Source organism: Ascaphus truei, chromosome 1, assembly GCF_040206685.1.
Source record: "Ascaphus truei isolate aAscTru1 chromosome 1, aAscTru1.hap1, whole genome shotgun sequence".
NCBI lineage: Eukaryota > Metazoa > Chordata > Amphibia > Anura > Ascaphidae > Ascaphus > Ascaphus truei.
The window spans coordinates 489428100-489448996 of record NC_134483.1 but is presented as its reverse complement, the minus strand read 5'-3'; the positions used below and the strand labels follow the sequence as shown (position 1 = coordinate 489448996).

The 20897-nt window shown below is 42.0% G+C and overlaps 1 protein-coding gene across 4 annotated transcripts in view; it reads right to left on the bottom strand.

Moving 5' to 3' along the window:
• CCDC149 (coiled-coil domain containing 149) overlaps positions 1-20897 on the bottom strand; it is a 94071-nt gene that overhangs the window by 3037 nt on the left and 70137 nt on the right. For 2 of the 4 annotated variants that reach the window (XM_075568465.1, XM_075568474.1), the window contains exons 9-12: positions 19068-19212; positions 9360-9436; positions 5818-5850; positions 1323-1436 (exon numbers count right to left, since the gene is read on the bottom strand). In XM_075568465.1, the coding sequence (XP_075424580.1) occupies positions 1323-1436; positions 5818-5850; positions 9360-9436; positions 19068-19212 (369 nt within the window). The remainder of the gene's footprint in view (positions 1-1322; positions 1437-5817; positions 5851-9359; positions 9437-19067; positions 19213-20897) is intronic. The other 2 variants (XM_075568481.1, XM_075568489.1) reach the window with 1 other exon arrangement.

Here is a 20897-nt window from a genome sequence, read left to right as displayed (position 1 = left end):
AAAGTCTATGGCAGTTTTCGTCCGATTGCGATGCAATTAGCCTCCTCAGGGTTTATTGAATAAAACTACTGAAAATCAAATGATTATTTATTGCTGCTTGGACAGAATATTAGATGGTGCAACATGTTCTTGATTGTACTAGACATTCATGGGGGATAAAAAACCACATGGTTCCGGAATGCCATGCAGGACCAAGAAAGTAAAACCCAAAGTGTGGACTAGTGATATGGATCAGCCCTCTCCATAGAGGACTCCGGGTCACTGCCACCTGCTAACTACTACAATGAACCAGAGAAAGCATGGTCAGGTACTATACAAAATCAATATTATATGAGAGTGGAGTTATTTTTAAGTTATATTGCCCCCACGAAAAAGCTGGAAGGAAGGGTGACTTGTGGCTGGTAATGGGATTCTTGTGGCACTTGTGCTACATATGTGGCCCTCTAATCTGCAAAGTTTCACCATCATCACCACTGTTTTACATCAACACAGGCACCTATTAAGGAAATATGCTTTACTTTGAGTAGGATGTTTTGACCTTCTAAAAAAAGCCCCTATTTCCATTGTGTTTAATACATTAGGTTACAAAATTATTTTCTACTATTGGATTCAGTATTCATACTGTAGACATAACGGTTTTTTTTATTTTCCATTTTTGGATTACCGATTTTGCCCGTTTATAAAGGTGATTTTTTTAAAATTAAAGTTGAAAAGTACAGTCTCCTTATAATCAGGCCCACCCGCTTTGGGAGCCAATCAGCAGTTGGATGTAGGAAGGTAAAACGAAGAAAGCTCAATCTTGGGTGAGGAAGAGAGTGACAGAAAGAGACACACACACACACACACACACACAGAGAGACACACACACATACACACACACACACACATACATACAGAGAGACACACACACACACAGAAACACACAGAGACACACACACACAAAGACACACACACAGAGACAGAGAGAGAGACACACACACACACAGAAACACACACACACACACACACAGAGACACACACACAGAGACAGAGAGAGAGACACACACACACACACAGAAAGACACACGCGCACACACACGCACAGAGCGAGAGAGACACACGCACAAACACAGTGTGTGTAAACGGTTTTCTTTCGAGCTGCTTGGAAAATTAGAGGGTCGCCTGATTTCCAGGATCCCCCTATTAAATCGGGCAAATACGGTAATTCCTTTCATTCTGGGCAAGCCTAAAATGACCACTTTCAAGGTCAACATAGTATTTTTCCCCCTTACAGAATAGAAACTGCAATGTGATTGACACCCTTATGCTCCTATAAATTTTACCTTCGTAGGTTTGTGGTTTATGACAAGGCACATCAGTAAATGCCAACATTGGGGATTTTGGCCGCTGCATGGTTGGAAGTGCTGGATCGTGCAATGATATAGTATCCCTTCCTCCTGTCAGAACAATAAAAACATGAAACCATTTAGTCGGGACTCGCTCAGAAAGACTGCAATAAAGTAACATCCATTTGTAATCTATGAAAATAAACTTCGGAATATTGGTTTTTAAACGTGAGAATAAAGTGTTTTCTAAATGCATTAACATTCAACACGTTAAAAACATGTATTACTCATCTGATTTAATTACCAAAAGGCTCCATCTATATGCTAATAAATAAAGAGAGAAAATCAAAATACATGTCAATTTAAGTCTTACTGATTAAGTAGCCTGTATCATTGTTCCATTTGATATTAGAACATACTAAACCGTCTACTTAAACTTGAAGAAATTCAGCACACAAAAAGTGTAAAATTGTTAAAAAAAAAAAAAAACACAACAATATAATAACTGGACTGTCTTGGTAGGCACTTATCACTAAAGTATTTTGCACTAATAACATGCAGATTATGAGAACACACTAATCAATGCTGAATGGAAGTGCAATTGAAGTAACAAGCAAATGTCCCTGCACTCTTGAATAGTATGAATAATACTTGCACGTATACTCGAAGCAGGAAGAGGAAGAAGAGTAACACACTGTCTTGTGCAACTCCGGCTGGAAGGACCTTTTTCAAGGCAGTGACTTCCACCAGCACCAAAACATTGGGAAAGTGAAATAAATTGCTTGACATGTCTGCGCTTGTCAGGGAACTCGGTGCAGACGCCTCCTTTCCTACATTTGCATAGTATCTGTTAAATGTGTAATCCTTAATATTCTAGTTCAATAGATTGGTCTGACTTGAGTTGGAGAACACACATTTTCCTAAATTGTAATTATATGTGTGTGTGTATATATATATATATATATATATAAAATATTATAATTTTGAATGTATACAAAATATTATAATTTTGAATGTATAGGTATAACTTTAATATATTTTATGCAGAAGGAAATGTGGTTATAAAGTGCCTTGGATAAGGAAACTGTCTGCAGAGGCGGCCAGTAAAAGCATTCTGGTGTACAAGGGCACATACAGAGGGATAGTTGAGGTATAAAATGTGACAAAGATACAGTATATTTCAGGAAAAGGAGGTATTGTACTAAGACGGTGCACCAGAAAAAAAATACCCCTGTATGTTAATTTACGGTCATCATCTTCAACCCCATTGTGATGCAGAATATGTTGGTGTAGTATAAATATTACAAGTTAAAGTATCTTGAATTTGGCATAATCCGAGACCATTTAAGAGGCAGCAAGTAGTCAGTAGTGGAGATGCAAATACATGCGGTTCCTTTAACACAGGGGTGAGCAACTTCAGTCCTCAAGGGCCACCAACAAAGCAGGTTTTCAGGATATCCCTGTTTTAAGATGAAGGGGGGATGAGAGCAGGTGAGGGGAGGGGGGGTGAGAGAGGGTGAGCGGAGGGGGGGTGAGAGAGGATGAAGGGAGGGGGGTGAGAGGATGAAGGGAGGGGGTGAGAGGATGAAGGGAGGGGGGTGAGAGGATGAAGGGAGGGGGTGAGAGGATGAAGGGAGCGGGTCAGAGGATGAAGGAAGGGGGTCAGAGGATGAAGGGAGGGGGTCGGAGGATGAAGGGATGGGGGTGAGAAAGGATAAAGGGAGGGGTGGGAAGGGATGAAGGGAGGGGGGTTGAGAGGATGAAGGGTGGCGGGGGATGAGAGAGGACGAAGAGAAGGGGATGAGAGAGGTTAAAGGAGGAGGGGGGTGAGAGGATGAAGGGGGGGATGAGAGAGGATGAAGGGAGTGGAGATGAGAGAGGATGAGGGGAGGGGTGTGAAAAGACGAGGGTGGTGGGAGGGTGAGAGGATGAGGAGGGGTGCAGTATTGCTCACCATGGACCTGTATGACTGCAAGTCATTTATTTATAAATGATCTGACCATTACGTAATTTGTTCTAAATTTAACTCCAAGCATGCACCAATTTGCACGATTTCATATTCTATTTCCTATAAAAATCCTCGGAAGGGCACTCCTTCCCAAGACTCCTCCCCAGATTTTTTACAAAACAGAATATAAAGTGAAGCAAATTGGTGAATACTTGGAGTGAAATTTAGAAAAAATGACGTAACAGTCAGGTCATTTACAAATAACATCCTTCCTCACCAATGATTCTTGTGCGCGTCGCACCTTTCACCATTTTAGCCAGTATTTTTGGACAAGCCACCTGGCAACCCTATCCGCATAGATGTGTATTGAAGCTCCCTTACAAGCTGTGGATAGATCATTGATGAAGACTGAAAAGAGTAGGGTCTACAGAACAGAGCCTCGCGGGACACCGCAAGTTCTATCCAAGGGGTTGGAGCTAGAACCCAAGATAGACATGCTGGGATCTACCTGATAAGTAGGAGTGAAACCAGTTTAATGCATGTTTTCTTATTCAAGAGCACTGACGTTTGTTTAGCAAGATAGCATGATCAACAGTATCAAAAGTCTTTTCAGAACCTAGGAATATTGCAGCAGTGAGTTGTTCCATTCCACACTGGATCTCATTGCAAACTTTTAGGAGGGTAGTTACTGTGGAGTGTTTGGCGGTGAAAAACCAGATTGGAATTGGCTAGGGAAATTTGTCTTGGTCTAGTAATCGCTTAATTGGGAGTGAACACATTTATCCTTTACTTTGGATAATATTGGGAGAAGAGAGATTGGCCTGTAGTTTGAGACAGTGTTTGTGTCCCTACTTTTGAAGATTGGGACAACTCTGGCAGTTTTCCAGGTCTCAGAGATATGGACTGCAGATAAAATAGAGTTGATTAGGGAATCAAGCAGTTTGTTAATGGCTGGGGCACCACGTCATAGGAGTTTTGATTGCAGTAGGTCAGGTCCACATTGGCTGCTCAGTTTGAGAAGCGATTGTGTAATCTCCAGATACTGAGACAAATTGAAAATTGTAGGCAGTGTTTGGAGAGGGTGGGGCTATATGCTCTCAGATTGAGGTTCATGTTTGTGGTTCGGGTTGCGTTTTGCCAATAGGGAAGTAGCACACCCCATAAAATATTCATTGAATGCGTTTGCAATGTCAGTGGGATTTGTCAGAGTAATATCACCCTTAACGATATTAGATGGTTGTTTTAAGACACACCTAGAGGAGTGGCCCATTGATGAAAGTGACATTAAAGGGAGCAGTTCAGAAGGGAAATGCAAAACTGCAGAATTAAATGTTGTGAAAGGTTAGGATTTTATAGGTAGGGAAGAGGGAAGCGCCAACACCCTACGATTTAGGCTCCAGCATAAAAGCTATGGTGTGGGTAATATAATTATAGGGAAATCTCGAGCTATGTTACCAAATCCATACACGACAAAAATGTGAATAAGAACCAATGCTATATGAATGAATATATGTATCTTGAATATTTCTGCTTTGTACAGGGTACCAATTTATCCTGAAAGACTTCACACAATATTGGTGAGCATGCTGTGAAGCCAGCTGGATGCTGCCTTGTAAATAAGAAGTGAACAAGTGGAATCACATCTAATTAGACACATTAAGATAATGTAAATGGTTTGAAAGGACAAAGAAAATTAAGAAGGGTATTGACAGAGCAAACAATCAGAGGACTACCTCTTAGATATAGGTCATACAGAGCGTGCAGCAGAAGACACTGCACATTCCTGTGATATGAGACTAGAGAGGATTCAGACTTCTACCTGGATAATAAAAACATCCAAAAAGGTGTAAATCATATTCAGTCTAACTAAAAAGTGAGCAAATTAATCTGCCTGCCAAAGTGGCCAGCAATGTCATACTTTGCAAGCTCCTCTGGCATTTAAAGGGGCAGAAAGTGTAAAAGAGCCAGGGAGCATAACTGGAACAAGGTGCAGGGGAAGCAGGCAGAGGGATTGATTGTGTGAGGGGGGGGGGGGGGGGAGGGATTGATTGTGTGAGGGGGTTGGGGGGGGATTGAGTGTGAGGACGAGGGGGGGGGAGATTGAGTGTGAGGACAGGATAATTAGTGTGAAAGGGAATGTAAAACTGGGAGTGTTAGAGGAGGGGGGAAGAGGGAGGGGAAAAAGTGAGAGGGAGTGAGAGAGATGGGGAAAGAGTGAGTAAGGGGAGCAAGAGACAGTGCAAGAAGGGAGAGAGAAATAATAGGGGTGAGAGAGCAAGCAGGTGTGTGAGGAATTATTGTACGTGTTTTATTTGGAAGTGGGGGGGGGGGGGTGCATTTAAAAACGTTTGTAGTTACGCCACGGTCCTGGTGTTCGACCAACTAGGATTATATACAACGACAAAAAGGTGGGACAGTATCTTTAAATTAAGAGAAATCCACCTACTGCTAACCGCATGCATTGCTACGTATGATGTGATGGTGTAGACACAATAGTATGTCATGCTGTGCACTGTAACAAGACATAATGCAAGTTGAACCTACTCCCAAATCCCACAGAGACCTGGTAGCTGAGGCCTTCACGAAGCAGAAAAAAAAAGGAGAGAGAAAAATATTTATAGAAATTAATTTCCCACCTGAAACATTCAGATGATGCGCAATATCAGTAACACAATATTTTCAATGTTTGTGTACATGATGACATAGGGTTAACTAACTGGCAGTCCTTACACCACTGGTGATCCTCCAGGCTCTTCAATGCCCACTGCAGACAAGCTCTCTCCTGTTGTCTTTGCATTTCAGCTGATTTTTAAATACATTGCTTAATAAAGTTAAATGTAAGTGTGGTGATATTAACTCTGAAGTCATCGACAGTATAGAAGAACCCCTGCCATACGGCATCAAGTGATCTAAAGCAGCGGTGCGCAAAGTGGGGGGCGCTAGATTGTCTGGGGGGGCACGAGTGTTAGGGGCCCCCGCGTTTCCCGAAGGCATTGAAAATAAATGCCGGGGATCGCGTGAGGTCTCTGTAACTGGTTTACTTACATTGGTTCAAACGACGCGTCTCCATGGCAACTGGCGTCAAATGATGCCGCGGACATGTGACGGCAGGTTGCTATGGCAACATGACATCCCACGCACCCACGTCGTCATTCCACGCCGGGGCTGTGCGGGGCGAGCCGGAGGGGAGAGGAGAAAGGGGGGGCGCATGAAGATAAGTTTGCGCACCCCTGATATAAAGCATTCTCCCACTCACTGCCCCACACACCTCTGCAATGCCCCTCCCCTCAATATCCGACTGGCACCCTCTCCACCTTTTGGACCTATGTTAAAACACCTATTTAATGAAGAATATGGGCTGCTCCGCTGGCTGATACTATACATCTCAGATGCACTAAAACCATAACACCCTCCTACTGTCTCTGTACGTTCTCCCTATTTAGCACTTCGATTGTAAGCTCTTCGGGGCAGGGACTCCCTTTCATATTGTTCCTGTCATGTCTGAAGTGCTTATTCCCACTATGTGTTATAGTATTATGTCACGTGTATTGTAAAGCGCCATGTACTTGGATGGTGCTATATAAATAAAGATTATACATACAATCAAACCCAGTGCCTGGGAATCCAGTGCGTTCTGGGAGAGCGGCCATGTGTTCCAGTGAGGCAAACATGTAATGTGGGCTTATTTACTTGTTAAATGCATGACTTTTCATACATTATTTCCCTTTTTTTATGGCTGCTGTGTGAATTACAATGTCACCATTCTTCCCAATGTAGTTTCCCTTGTTAATTAATCACATTGCAAAATTATATTGTCCAATGTGAAATAATGAATTATTCTCAAACCGGCATTAAACCAGCAGTCACACCCAATAAACAGGCTTTATTTCCCCTTACCTGAACTAGGAACCGCTGATTCCATATTGGGTAATCTGCGGTTTAGAAGATCTTCACAACGGAAGTACTGAAGCGAATAGGGGACACTGGCTGCTGTATCCAATCACTGAGGAGATTGTTACACATAGCAGTGTTCTCCTCCCTGATTGGAAGGCTGGAAATGACAGAACCAAAGACAGAGGTGCCCAATGCTACATCCAATTGACAAAACATATATGGTAATAAGTATCCTCCTCCCCTTTTTAACTTGCGAGGTCTTTTCACTTTGCTGCAAGAACAGGCTCTACTATGGTTCTTTCCCCTCATACAGAGGTAAAGGGAAGGGTTCACAGTGTAGTGTAGGACCTGCATTAATTTGGTTATACCTTGACGTTGGTATGCAGGCTTATGACGCTTTGGCCAAAGGGTTTAACTAAATAACCAAGTAATTATTATTATTGAAGTATTTAAACTTGATACTTATTACCATATACAGGCATACCCCGGTTTAAGGACACTCACTTTAAGTACACTCGCGAGTAAGGACATATCACCCAATAGGCAAACGGCAGCTCGCGCATGCGCCTGTCAGCACGTCCTGAACAGCAATACCGGCTCCCTACCTGTACCGAAACTGTGCGCAAGCGGGGAGACTGTTTGTAAGACTCCTTGGTGAAGCCAGTTTCCTGACGTTTGTGGTTCAATACTATATCAACACCGCTGATCGATGAGGAGTCTGTTCCTTCATCCTACATCAGTTATGCACGTATATGAGGATTGCAGTACAGTACATGCATCGATAAGTGGGGAAAGGGAGTGCTTCACTTTAAGTACATTTTCGCTTTACAAACATGCTCCGGTCCCATTGTGTACGTGAATGCGGGGTATGCCTGTATGTTTTGTCAATTGGATGTAGCATTGGGCACCCCTGTCTTCTGTTGTATACATTTGCCACGCTCAGTAGCACTCTCTTTGACATAAATATATATTCATGATGTGGTGGGTGTAGGAGTTTGAGCTACCTGGGAATGTGTGTGTGTTAATGACAGAACCATCCAGCTATTTTGATGGCCCTCAGGACTGGGAACTCATCACTGCACTGCACCAGGAGATTCCTGGTTACAAGGAGATCAGGAAATCGCTCTATTAGGGGGTGGTGGAGGCTATAAAATGCAGAATTACTAGCAGGCCCAGTATTTATAACTTATTTGGGGGTCTGGTTGTAGCCACTTCCAGCTTCACTTTGCAAAGTCAGTAGTCAACCTCACGCTGATGAGACCCAAAAGGTCAAAGCAGCTGCCTGTGAGTAGGGTTACTGGCTGTGCACGTCTTTAACCCAGGCTGTGCTGGAAAGCTGGGTAATACGGCAGGCATAAGCTCATAGGGGTCCATGTTAAAAAGAACCAGACAGAAATAGAGTTGCAGGCCTGTCTGAGACGTGAATGTGCTCACACGTGGTATTTTTATTTGCTGTACAGTGGAGGACTTTTGTCAGTTTTTTTTTTTAACTCGCCATAATTTATTTTGGGTCTGTCTTTTGTCTTGTAACTTTTGAAATCCAGTGTTTGCCTAATTATTGGTAGCACTAAAACATGGATGGCATCTCTGTCCTTGTTATTTCATGAAGATGCCCGCTATCAACTGCTGTAAAAGGGATGAAAAAGCAACACCACAGCTAAAAGAGCTGCTGGTGGCAAGGATAATTTAGGGGCCTTAAACAGCTTGCTCCAGCAATCCCATCAAGCATTTGCCTGTCTGAGTCAATGTCTCTGGACTGGACGTGTTCTCACTTGTTCTTTTTCTTAGTTCTAGAAATCTAGTCAGAGAGAGTTTTAAATCAAGGCCAGGGGAACTAACATAAGACAGCATAAGAAATGCTATACCACCTCAAGTAATAACTTTGTATGCAATTTGTTTGTTCCTCGTCTCACTCACAGCTCAGCAATGTACCACGGTGACATGTGGTTGACTAAACTTTACGATAGTTACCGAAGTAATTTTAGCACATGGTTAAACTTAGTGAGACTGGAGCATAACTCAGAATTTCCCTACGAGCATGTTTGGATTTGGAGCCTTTATAACATTTTATCATATTCTAGGTAGGGATTGAAGTATCTATGGTAAATGCATGATCAAAAGTGATGCTTTATAAAAATAAAATAAAACAATTTGCACTTTAAGAATACATATTTATAAGAAGTTATACTAACCTGGAAGACTCCATAATCCAGACACTTCTAATGTTCTAAGTTTCTTCTCCAGCTCTGCCACTCTGTTACCTAAAATTCTTAAGCAAACAAGTACAATTTATCCTCACAGTAATTTAGTCTCAATTTTGGGTTTTGTGCATTATACTTAAATCATAACGTTGCCTTTAGTTTCTTGTTTCAACCTTTTGGCACTTTTAATCTGTGAATTGTGCAGGATGTTGGAAGAGATACAAGTTTCTCTCAATTCAGTATCACGTCACAAACTTTTTTGTGCTGCTAACAATAGCACCAGAGAGGAGTTAGTTAAGGGTCTCACAAACAGCAAATGGATTGAATGAGTACTCATGGTCTTATTGAAATGAAGCAATATACTGGAAGTAAGGTTGCAAGTATTGATGCGAAACAGGCTTAATTTCTAACAAGAAGTGGCAAGTGGATCATCAGGAAGCGCATACCATGTGGGAACACATAAAAAATGCTTATGGTGCAATATTGTGCAAACAATGTTGAAAAAAATAGTCTAGCCCAAAAATGTATACACAGAATACTCACAAACGTGAGGTAGGATACAGACACATAAAGGTATCTTTACGAACTGGTGTCAGTCTGTCAAGTGTGTTGTTGCCAGAGGAGTGTGGTTCTCAGCTGACCTTAGGGTAGGAAAACACTGGACATAGCGTAGACTGTATGACAATTTAATAAATGAAGTAGTTATATTCCAATCTACTCACATGGTGCAAGATAAAAAACAGCATTTTAGATCTCAATGATCTCTGCAAATTTCGCTCTGTGCTGCCACCGGATGGAATCTCTCTCTCGGATTTTTCTCCTTCTCTGCTGTGCGTGTCACGGGTGCGTGTCAGCGACCGGAAGTGACGTCATCAGCATCCGAGGCTTCAATTTTAGGTCCAAACTTGCGCTCTGACCTGCCCATGACCATATGTATTGATCTTCCCACATGGCCATGAGGAGGTTCGCGTAAAGATAGATCATACGATCACTAGACATTAGGATTAGTTTGAGTTGTTTTATTATAGGTTTTTTGAACTCTGCATATGTCAGATACAGAGGTTAACCAAAATGTGTATTTTCCCATGTATTGTCCAACACATGTGGCAATTTAATACCTCTATTTTTAATGCCAACATTATTATGCACTAAGTACTTTAAAGATTATCACTAAGATATATCTGACTAAATTGGATAGGATGTATTTTAGACATCATGCTCATGTGTTACATAATTGTTCATGCTTATATATACCACTTGGCCAGTTTACATATCCTGGTATTATATAATGTTTATGCATAAATCAGATATGGCAAGGGTTTTTGAGCGATCGCGATCTGCAGAACACATTTGCCCAATATATAAACGGATAGGCATTCAGCATTAAAGTCTATCTGACTGCCCTGCATGATCGCGTGTTCAATCACTCAAGCTATACATCAGAGAAGTTATCTGAGCCATTGTAAAGTGTCTATCAGCTTTTTTCAGTTAATTAATTTAATGCCAATTAGAGGGTGTATATATACTAGCTACACTGCTCACAACGTCACTCCTGAGGACGCCTAGGATAGGTGAAACGCGTAGAGTGACGCTGTCTCTACCCACCGGAAGCCTCGGATGCTGATGACGTCACTTCCGGTCGCTGACACGCACCCGTGACACGCACAGCAGAGAAGGAGAAAAATCCGAGAGAGAGATTCCATCCGGTGGCAGCACAGAGCGAAATTTGCAGAGATCATTGAGATCTAAAATGCTGTTTTTTTATCTTGCACCATGTGAGTAGATTGGAATATAACTACTTCATTTATTAAATTGTCATACAGTCTACGCTATGTCCAGTGTTTTCCTACCCTAAGGTCAGCTGAGAACCACACTCCTCTGGCAACAACACACTTGACAGACTGACACCAGTTCGTAAAGATACCTTTATGTGTCTGTATCCTACCTCACGTTTGTGAGTATTCTGTGTATACATTTTTGGGCTAGACTATTTTTTTCAACATTGTTTGCACAATATTGCACCATAAGCATTTTTTATGTGTTCCCACATGGTATGCGCTTCCTGATGATCCACTTGCCACTTCTTGAAACGAGGATTGAGAAAGAAATCCTACACCAGGTCACAGCTGCAATCAACCATTGTGTTTGTTTAAGTATCACTTTATCACTATTTTATTGATTATATCACTGTCTATTGTAAATGTATATGAGCGCCATTTTTGGTTAAACACCCCACATACACCATTTACTCTTAATTTCTAACAAGTAGTAGCAAAAGATTGCCACGCTCGTGCTCCCACGGGTTTAAACTTGTGTCTGATCTTCTTATGTCTACTGTGTTGGAGCACTCTAAGGCAGTGACGCGACGTCGCGGCAAAGCAAATGCATTGCCGCCGTCACATGCACTTATAGTAAGCGCAACGCGACGGAGTGACGGATTGGTCGCGATCGCTGAAAATCATCTCTATTTGATTTTCCAGCGACCGTCACGTCGCCGTCGCCAGCACTATAAGCGTAGCCTAAGGCTCCAATGGGCGTCCCACATCGGAGACCTCCAAAGGCAAAGGAAAGAAAGACACAAGTGCACCGGAGATCAGTATTCAAATAGAATAGAGTAAAAAGACAAAGTATAGCCACACTTCTAATTGGGGTAACACGAAAAAATCAACAGCGACTATCACCATGAATGTGGTGTAAGGAAGAGGTGTGTAACATGACTGCTACGCGTTTCACACAGGTGTGCTTCTTTAGGAAGTAGTTCCTGAAGAAGCACACCTGTGCGAAACTCGTAGCAGTCATATCACACACCTCTTCCTTACACTATATCCGGTCGTATGCCCAAGCAGGACCCAGTGTCCGCACGTCTGATCTGGAGATGCACTAAACAAGGAAGTGTCAGCATCTCGCTACACTGCAAGGATATTTGCTCCAGTGAGCGCAGCCCCGCAGCGGGCACCCACCTGTATCCAGGACTTCTTAGTGATCGTCGCTTTTTATTCTCTCATACTAGCCCAATTGTAAGTGTGGATATACTTTGTCTTTTTTTATGTTATTATATTTGAATATTGATCTCCGGCGCGCTCGAGTCTTTGTTTCCTTAATTTCTCCGGAAACATTTTTGGCCTCGCATACATAGTTTGTCTGCTTCCCTCAAAGTTTTCTACATTGCACAAAATGTCAGTTCTCTGAGCTGCTGTATCGCACTATGTGGTTTCAGAGGCTGGTCCTTGCATGGGGACAAGTAATGGTTTCCCACCGGGATAGTGTTTAGTTGAAACTGGAGGAGACCAGCTTCAATAATAAAAAGTTACAATTTATTTAAGCAGAGTTCCTCAAACGAGATACAAAGTAGAGCTCTACTCACAAGTTTCTTAATGCCGTGTCTTCCATTTATATAGAAGGGCAGTGGAGAACGCACCGTGTCGGTAATGAAAGATCCATATGGCACCCGACATGTTGCATTCTCCACTGCCCTTCTATATAAATGGAAGACACGGCATTAAGAAACTTGCAAGTAGAGCTCTACTTTGTATGTCGTTTGGGGAACTCTGCTTCATTGCTTCTGGTATCTATTTTGTGCTGGCCACATAGTTTTCTCCATAGCAAATATTTTTCCCCATTTTCAAAATTTTGACTACAATGTATTTAAACACGTCAAACAGAGACCTCTTACACGTTTTTCACCCTTTGGTGCTTTGTCAAGTTTCTAATGGGGAACCTATAAGAGACACAAGCATGTGCTCAAATGTGTTTCGTCTTTAAACATAACTGTATATAGTTTATTCATTGTATTTGTGCAGAATGTATTCATTCATTTCTGTTTTAGAGTATATAGAGTTTTATATGCCAGGGCAATGAAAGACGCATTCTGTCTGTCATGGCTAATTCTGCAAATACCAGAGTGTAAGAGGTCAAAGCAAAGAATCGAACATACATCATGGACATATCTGTAGTCATCACCCCCTCTAAACTGTGCTCCTAATATTACATGTAATTACACAATATATAAAGGAGCCTGTAACAGGGGACTTATCCCTGTTCAGTAATGTTCCTTTAATCTAGCAGTGTGGTAGTTAATTACTAAACACCACCTGCCTGATTAGATTGTTTACAAAAAGCCTGCCTTTGAGACAGGAAGTGACTCTCTTTAGCTCTGACAGAGCTGACCTTTGGAGAGACAGAGCAGAGGTTCTTGAGTCCCAGGAGAGACTGACCAAAAGAAACCCAGATCTCTGGAGCTGACCAGTCTTGAGCTCTGCCAGCCACACAGCCGAGCTGATTGCAAGACACCAAATAAGACTTCTAAACCTGGATGCTGATATTTTTCTGTGCACGCACGGGTGCGGTTCCAGGAGAGCAGAGAAGCTTACTCTACAGCAACTAAACAGATAAGACTTTCACTATTAAGAGACTGCTTATATCTGCTTATTTTCATGTTATGTGTTTGGGCTGGGAAAAGCTTAACTAAGGAAGATGTGAACTAATTGCAAGGATTTCACTAGAAATACTCCCAAGTGAATGGAAGCTTTGTTCCCCCTCCTGTGTTTGGATAATTTCCTGATGAAAAGGAAAAGGCACAATAAAGCCTATTATAATTTCACATTATAAACATCTCCAAATTGTGTACCTCTGTGAACGTCCGTCTACATTTGGTGTCCGAGGTGGGACAAGAGGTGTCCTTGTAGTTAAAAAGGACCGGAGATTTTTATGTGAATTTTTTTTTAATGCTTTTTGCCTACAAACAGTCTGGAAAAAAAAAAAAAAACCTCATGCAGCAGAGATCGGAATTAAAGGGATACCCACCACTGAAACTTACAAAAACCCAGAAGAGACTGCTGAAGTAGCTAAACCTTATTTTGCCTATCACAAAGTGTAATATGGTCATTGAAATAGGGGTATTTGCCTTTCAGCCATAGTCAGGGTTCAAGAAGTGAGTCAGCCCTTGGAAAGGGATAGGTGTTTGTTGTTTTCAAAAGTTTCGCTGAAGCAGTGAATACAGATGGTGACCCACGAGTGGTACTGATTTTGCAGATAAAGGTTGCCACACCGCATAGCGCTACTAGCTGTGAATGGAGTATATGCAGAAAAGTGTGAAAATTGATACAAGACTGTGCTGAAGCAGGGGAATTTTTAGCAAACCAATGCTGAGTGTAAAATTGCCCTATAGGGGGAAAAAGTGATTTCTGAACTGTGTAAAAGGTTTTTTCAAAACCAATTGCTGAATGTTGAGTCACCCTGCCGGGAATGAAAGAAATAGTCCACTGCAAAGAATGTTTTTTTTCTGCAAGTACAAAAAAGTCTGCCTATATATATCTTGGGAGCAAAAACAGACACCCAAAGTGTGAAGTGTGAATGCCATAATACCCAAAGATGAGACTGAAAATTACTGAACTCAGGCAGAAAACCAAATTCTGTTGCTGAAGCGGGGAGATTGCACCCTGCAAGAAAATGGTGTAAAGCAAATAGACTTTTTTTACCTAGCAACTGCACATCTTTATACCTGATAAAAGAAAATGCATGCACAGCACTGCTGATATTGAAAAAAAAAAAAATCTTATTATTATCCAAGAAAGAAAAGTCTACAGAGATGCCTGTGAGAGCTATGACCTCTACAAGCAAAATATACCCATCTGTAGGACTACCACAATTGGGGATTCTAGCAAATACAGTGGCAACAGCTGCAATAGCGCCTCCTGAGGTCAGGAAGAAAATTACACCTGATAGCCTAAAAATGGAGGACAAGATGCAGCGTTCCTGTAATGAGCCCTTCCAGTCCAATAAAGAGGAAGACATCTCTTACGGGGAACCCGAACCGAGTCACACCCACAAAACACCCCAAGAATGGTGGGGGTGCCTCAACTCGGCACGAACAGAAAAGACTGCTCCCTTTGATGACGAATATGATCAACAGGAGACAGAGCGGGAGCAGCAGATTACCCAATATTTCTGTCAGCTAAAGCAACTGCAAGAAAAGCCTGGCGTATATAATGAAGCTGCTAAAATTTCAAATGAAGATGGAGACCCCAATATCCCTGAAGGGATGGTGTCATCCAAATCAAAAAGGCGGAAAAAGAAAAGCAGTTCTTCACTTACCGTGGAAGGAACAGACACGTCCGCAGATCCTGTGGAGGAAAAGGGGGACCGAGTTGCCCTGCAGCCTAGAGAAAATGGAGAATTCGTCCCACGGTTAACCGAATATCCAGAGGGCCCAAGGCAGAAGTCGTGTACCCCAAAGAACTGTCTGTCCGGTGCCAACAGTGAGGAACCCTCAACTAGTCATCCCAGGGAAGCAGAGCCGGAACCAGTGAGTGATGATCCCTTGACCAGCCCTGAAGACGCCCTGAAAATTGCCAGGCATGACTGTGATCTGCTGTGTGAAGAATTAGGAAGAGAGAAAAAATAATGCTGAGCTACAGAAGACTGTGCTCGCAATTTACTCTGCGGCCAAGACCGAATTGGAGGATCTCAAGACTGAGCTAGATACTGCAAAGGCTACTATCTCCGCCATGGATGAAAAGCAGAGCCAATCTGATAAAATGGTGGCTATGCTAAAGCGGAAGTATGAGGAGGCACTGAAGCAGATGATAGTCTTCCAGCAAGAGGTTCACACTCTTCATATAGAGCTTGATGCCTCACATCATGAGACCAACAGCTGCCGCACAGACCTGGAAGTTTCCAGAAAGGAACTACACAGTCTCACTGAGGAGCTGGACATTGCTAAAGAAACTATTGGTAATCTTGGTACAGTTCTCAAAGTCTCTCAGAAGGAGCTTCAGACCCTCAACCTAGAGAAGGAAGTCTCACGCCAGGAGATTGTCATTCTCAAAGCAGATGTGCGTAAATGGAAGGAGGACTGCAAAGAAGCCCTGAAGAATACAGAAACTGAAAAAGGAGAAAGTTCAAGATTAAAAAGAGAAAACTTAAAACTGAAAGAAGAAAATTTTCAGTTAACAGAAGTAGTCAAGGAAAAGTTTGACGCAGAGCACCGACTGCAGAACCAACTGCAAGGTCTGCGTACACACCTCCAGTATGCTGAGGAGAAGCAGCAAACGCTACAGGAAGAAAAACTGCAGGCTGCTAAAGAGGTACAAGCGCTGCAGGAACATCTGAATACCCAGTACGTCCCCACAGAGCAGTATGAGGAGCTAATGGCCACGCTGCATGTCTTCAGAGCATCATTGGAAGCGGAGCTTCGATACCAGGTGACTCTGTATGAGAGGGAGCGTGAGAAGGCTCAGAAACTGGAGCAAGAGCTGGAGAGACAGAGAGACTGTTCCATTCCCTTGAGTTAGTACACCAAGGAGAAAACAGGTGCAGCGGCAACCTTGACGACAAAAATTACAGAGCTCCAGAATATGAAGGAGACTCTGATATAGATTCCTCCAATACGGAAAAAGGTATTGGCTCTGCCAAAGCACCAGTATCCCACAGTAACTAATGCCCGTAAGGACAAGGGTACAGTGAGAGTTGGGGACTCCACGCAACTTCAAAACAAAATTACGAAGTTTGAGCCACCAAAGAAAGCACTAGCCAAACCTACAGCTGCCCAACAGGCAACAAACAGAGGTAGGAGTGCAGAATCAAAGCCAGAAGAATTCTTAGCTGAAGAAGCTGAACTGGCGACTCCGTGGTGTAGAGAAGCTGCAGAAAGACCACTCCAAGAGCAGAAAACTCTAAGGGCTAGTCCTAACTGCTCTACAACTGTTGCCATACACTTTGTCTACAAAAAGAGGAGTGCCCGACGCAACAGAAATCTCAAGATCGTGCACGCGATAAAAAGACTTTACGTGGAAAAAGTCCTCCTCGAGCGACTGAGGAGTGCTGATCTCAAGCATCTTCGGGAGGAGACAAAAATAAACTGGAGAAAGGGATCCAATCCCAGCGGGACAGAGGGTTCTCTTCCTCCATTCACTCTCATTCAAGTCACAGAGATATCTAGAATGAGAGTGGAAGGATGGGCTTTGGCCGTGGTAAGCCCGAGCTTCCCACAAACAGGGGAGGTATGTAACAGGGGACCTATCCCTGTTCAGTAATGTTCCTTTAATCTAGCAGTGTGGTAGTTAATTACTAAACACCGCCTGCCTGATTAGATTGTTTACAAAAAGCCTGCCTTTGAGACAGGAAGTGACTCTCTTTAGCTCTGACTGAGAGCTGACCTTTGGAGAGACAGAGCAGAGGTTCTTGAGTCCCAGGAGAGACTGACCAAAAGAAACCCAGATCTCTGGAGCTGACCAGTCTTGAGCTCTGCCAGCCACACAGCCGAGCTGATTGCAAGACACCAAATAAGACTTCTAAACCTGGATGCTGATATTTTTCTGTGCACGCACGGGTGCGGTTCCAGGAGAGCAGAGAAGCTTACTCTACAGCAACTAAACAGATAAGACTTTCACTATTAAGAGACTGCTTATATCTGCTTATTTTCATGTTATGTGTTTGGGCTGGGAAAAGCTTAACTAATGGAGATGTGAACTAATTGCAAGGATTTCACTAGAAATACTCCCAAGTGAATGGAAGCTTTGTTCCCCCCCCCGTGTTTGGATAATTTCCTGATGAAAAGGAAAAGGCACAATAAAGCCTATTATAATTTCACATTATAAACGTCTCCAAATTTTGTACCTCTGTGAACGTCCGTCTACAGAGCCGCTCAAACCCAAATCTAAAATAATTCAACCTAATTATTTAACTTGAAATAACCTCTGCACCCGACCCTCAGATTGCAGTGTCAAACCAAGAAGGTGCTACTCCGTGAGTCAAACAAACGATCGAAGGAACAAAAGCCGAGAAGAAAGCGGCAGTGATCACCTAGGGAAGAGCTACTCCTATTTATGCACCACAAGGATATCCCATTATAATATCAACACATATGTATAATATTACTTATTGTATTACAATTAAAAAGAATAAAGATAAAACCATTCACTATTTTAAAATCTGTAGGGAGGGTGTATAGAAATGTTCTTGCAGGGGGTTTAGCTATTGTTAGACAGGGACAAGTTGCATCGAATATACTCAATAGGACACTTCAGATTAGAACTGTATAGTGCAGTTCTATATGGGCTAGGCCAACTCCAGTCCTCAAGAGCTACCATCAGGTCAGGTTTATATGCGAAAGTGAAGAGATCAGGTTGATGATATCCCTGCTTCAGCACAGGTGGCTCAATCAAAGACAAAGTCAAAGACTGAGCCACCTGTGCTGAAGCAGGGATATTCTGAAAAGCTGACGTGTTGGTGGACCTTCAGATCTGGAGTTGGCCCACTCCCTGATCTAGTAGAATCAATATTTTTTTCCTCAATGCTGTTGCTTAGATGACAAATATTAGTGGCTGATGTATAGTTGTAGGCATTACTGGCAAATGTTTCACTGGGTTGTTTGCTTTCCTCAGAATCCAAAAAAAAATAAATATGATACTTATCTAGTTTTATCTCATCTATTAGGAAATTAGCAAAGGTTGAGATTAATGGATGTTATTTTTTTTAACCTAATCGAATATGCTACACCTCTAGGAACCAGTTTGTTGTGTACAATTTTAAGTGATATGCAAATTAAACCTTAGCACTTGTATGCATGCAACATTTTGACTGGATGTAATAGGGAATTGCAAAATCTGTAGTACTGTACAGACAGTAAAAGCTCAAAGGTAACAGTGTTGAAAGCTCCAGCTCCCATAAATGTGAGACCATCGAGAAAAGTGAACATACTTGTTAGTTTGCCTTTGGTGCTGAATGACCATGTTTTTCTCATGGATCGTCTCTAACAAGGCCGTAGCCAAAGATTTCAGATCTGAAATAGACTGAGGAGTCGCGGGCAGGCTGCATCCGTGATCTTCCGACAGCAACTCTTGAACTACACAGAATAAAAACATCAAGGAAATGTAAAGTGTAATGTTCTCAGCTGGTAAATCAGATCCTTCTACATGCTTAACACATAGCTGTTGGAAACAATGGAAGAAGAAAAAAAACATTTGTTTGTTTGTTTGTTTGTTTTTGCCCCAAAAAACTGGCACAATTTGCCTTCTCCACAAATGGATTAGTTTTGACCGTGTGAATTTTCATCATTTTACGTTCACCTTTCCCTTACTTTTGCTTTGTGTGTAAAACCTTCTCCTGAATTGCAATGCAAATAGGCATGTCATTATTTTATTATAAAAACTACATTTGACTGGTATTGAAATATCCAAAAACACAACGCGGTGCGGAACACATTAGGATTTCCGGGATGGAAACAGGTCTTCTCTTTGCAAACAAAACTGTCAAGGTTCGATGGATTCCAGCCTTCACGCTCCCTCGGGTAGCGAATCTCTTTCCAACATGGAGCTTTTCTGCATGCTGAACTTTTAGTATTATAACTCCCTGTATCTATCATCGATTTTGTTCTGCACACATTGTTGGTGCTATATAAAAGGAAGCAGTTGCAGGAAGCAAAGCTCATTGTTGCACAGAACATGGTAACTCTCAATGTATTACTTCCTGGTAATATATTTTATAAATAAAATAAATAAATAAATGTAGTGTGGTAGATGAGCTGAAAGTAAAACCTGCTATCCAAATGAAGGCCTTTTTTTTGTCATGAGGTACAGAAAAATCAAAACACAAATATGATCTCAAACAGGATATGCAATGAGCTCAGGGAAAATATGTACATAAAAATGTCGTCATTGACTATCTATTAATAATAAATGAATCATTTAAAAGCACGAGATTACATACTTTTACTTGGCTGGAATTAAAAAAAATTAGTGTAATAAAAAAGTAAAATAGAATTATATCTAATTATATTTTAGCACTTTAAGGGCTAAAAATATTTTTTCATGAAAGACTATGTGTGTATGTATATTGTATGTCACATACAGCACACCTGTGAGGCCGTGACCTGCATAAAGGTTAAAATGAACACTATCTCCACTCAATCCGTCCCCATATACGATCTGTCACTGGTGAGCACGTGACTTAGATATGCAACCAAGGTTAATACACGCGGCTAGTCTAGCCAACTCACGTTTCTTCTCCACAAGGTACTTTCAATGAGTTTATATTTACCCCATACTCAATTGCAATCATATCTATCTGCTGCCACTACCCGAGAAGTATGCAAAATATGTAATTAATATATATATCTGCCAGAGTCTCAGGTCCCTGTCTATTATAGAAAAAAAACTAAGCACGTAACACAGAAATCTGTTGTAGCAAAATGTGTCAGAAAATATAAATACTCTACAAAGCGTGCAACCAGCTACAGGACAATGTTGTGCTTGGGAGGGGGATATATGATACAATCACTGTCTCTAGGTCATGGAATGGTGTAGCTAGTGGACATTCCAGCGTGCAGATGTTTAAAGTCCTCTGTAGAAGCTTGCTACAGCTGCAACTAAATGAGCAGGCTGGACTCCTGATTGCTCAGCGAGTTAAAAGTCAGGAAATGACTTGCTCAGAGAGAGACTGCTTTTCCACAGCGAAGGGAGGAGAGAGAGCTACCCAGCTAAGAAGAGTCCCCTAGACACGCTGGACGGTGGTTGCGGACTCTGCTGGGAC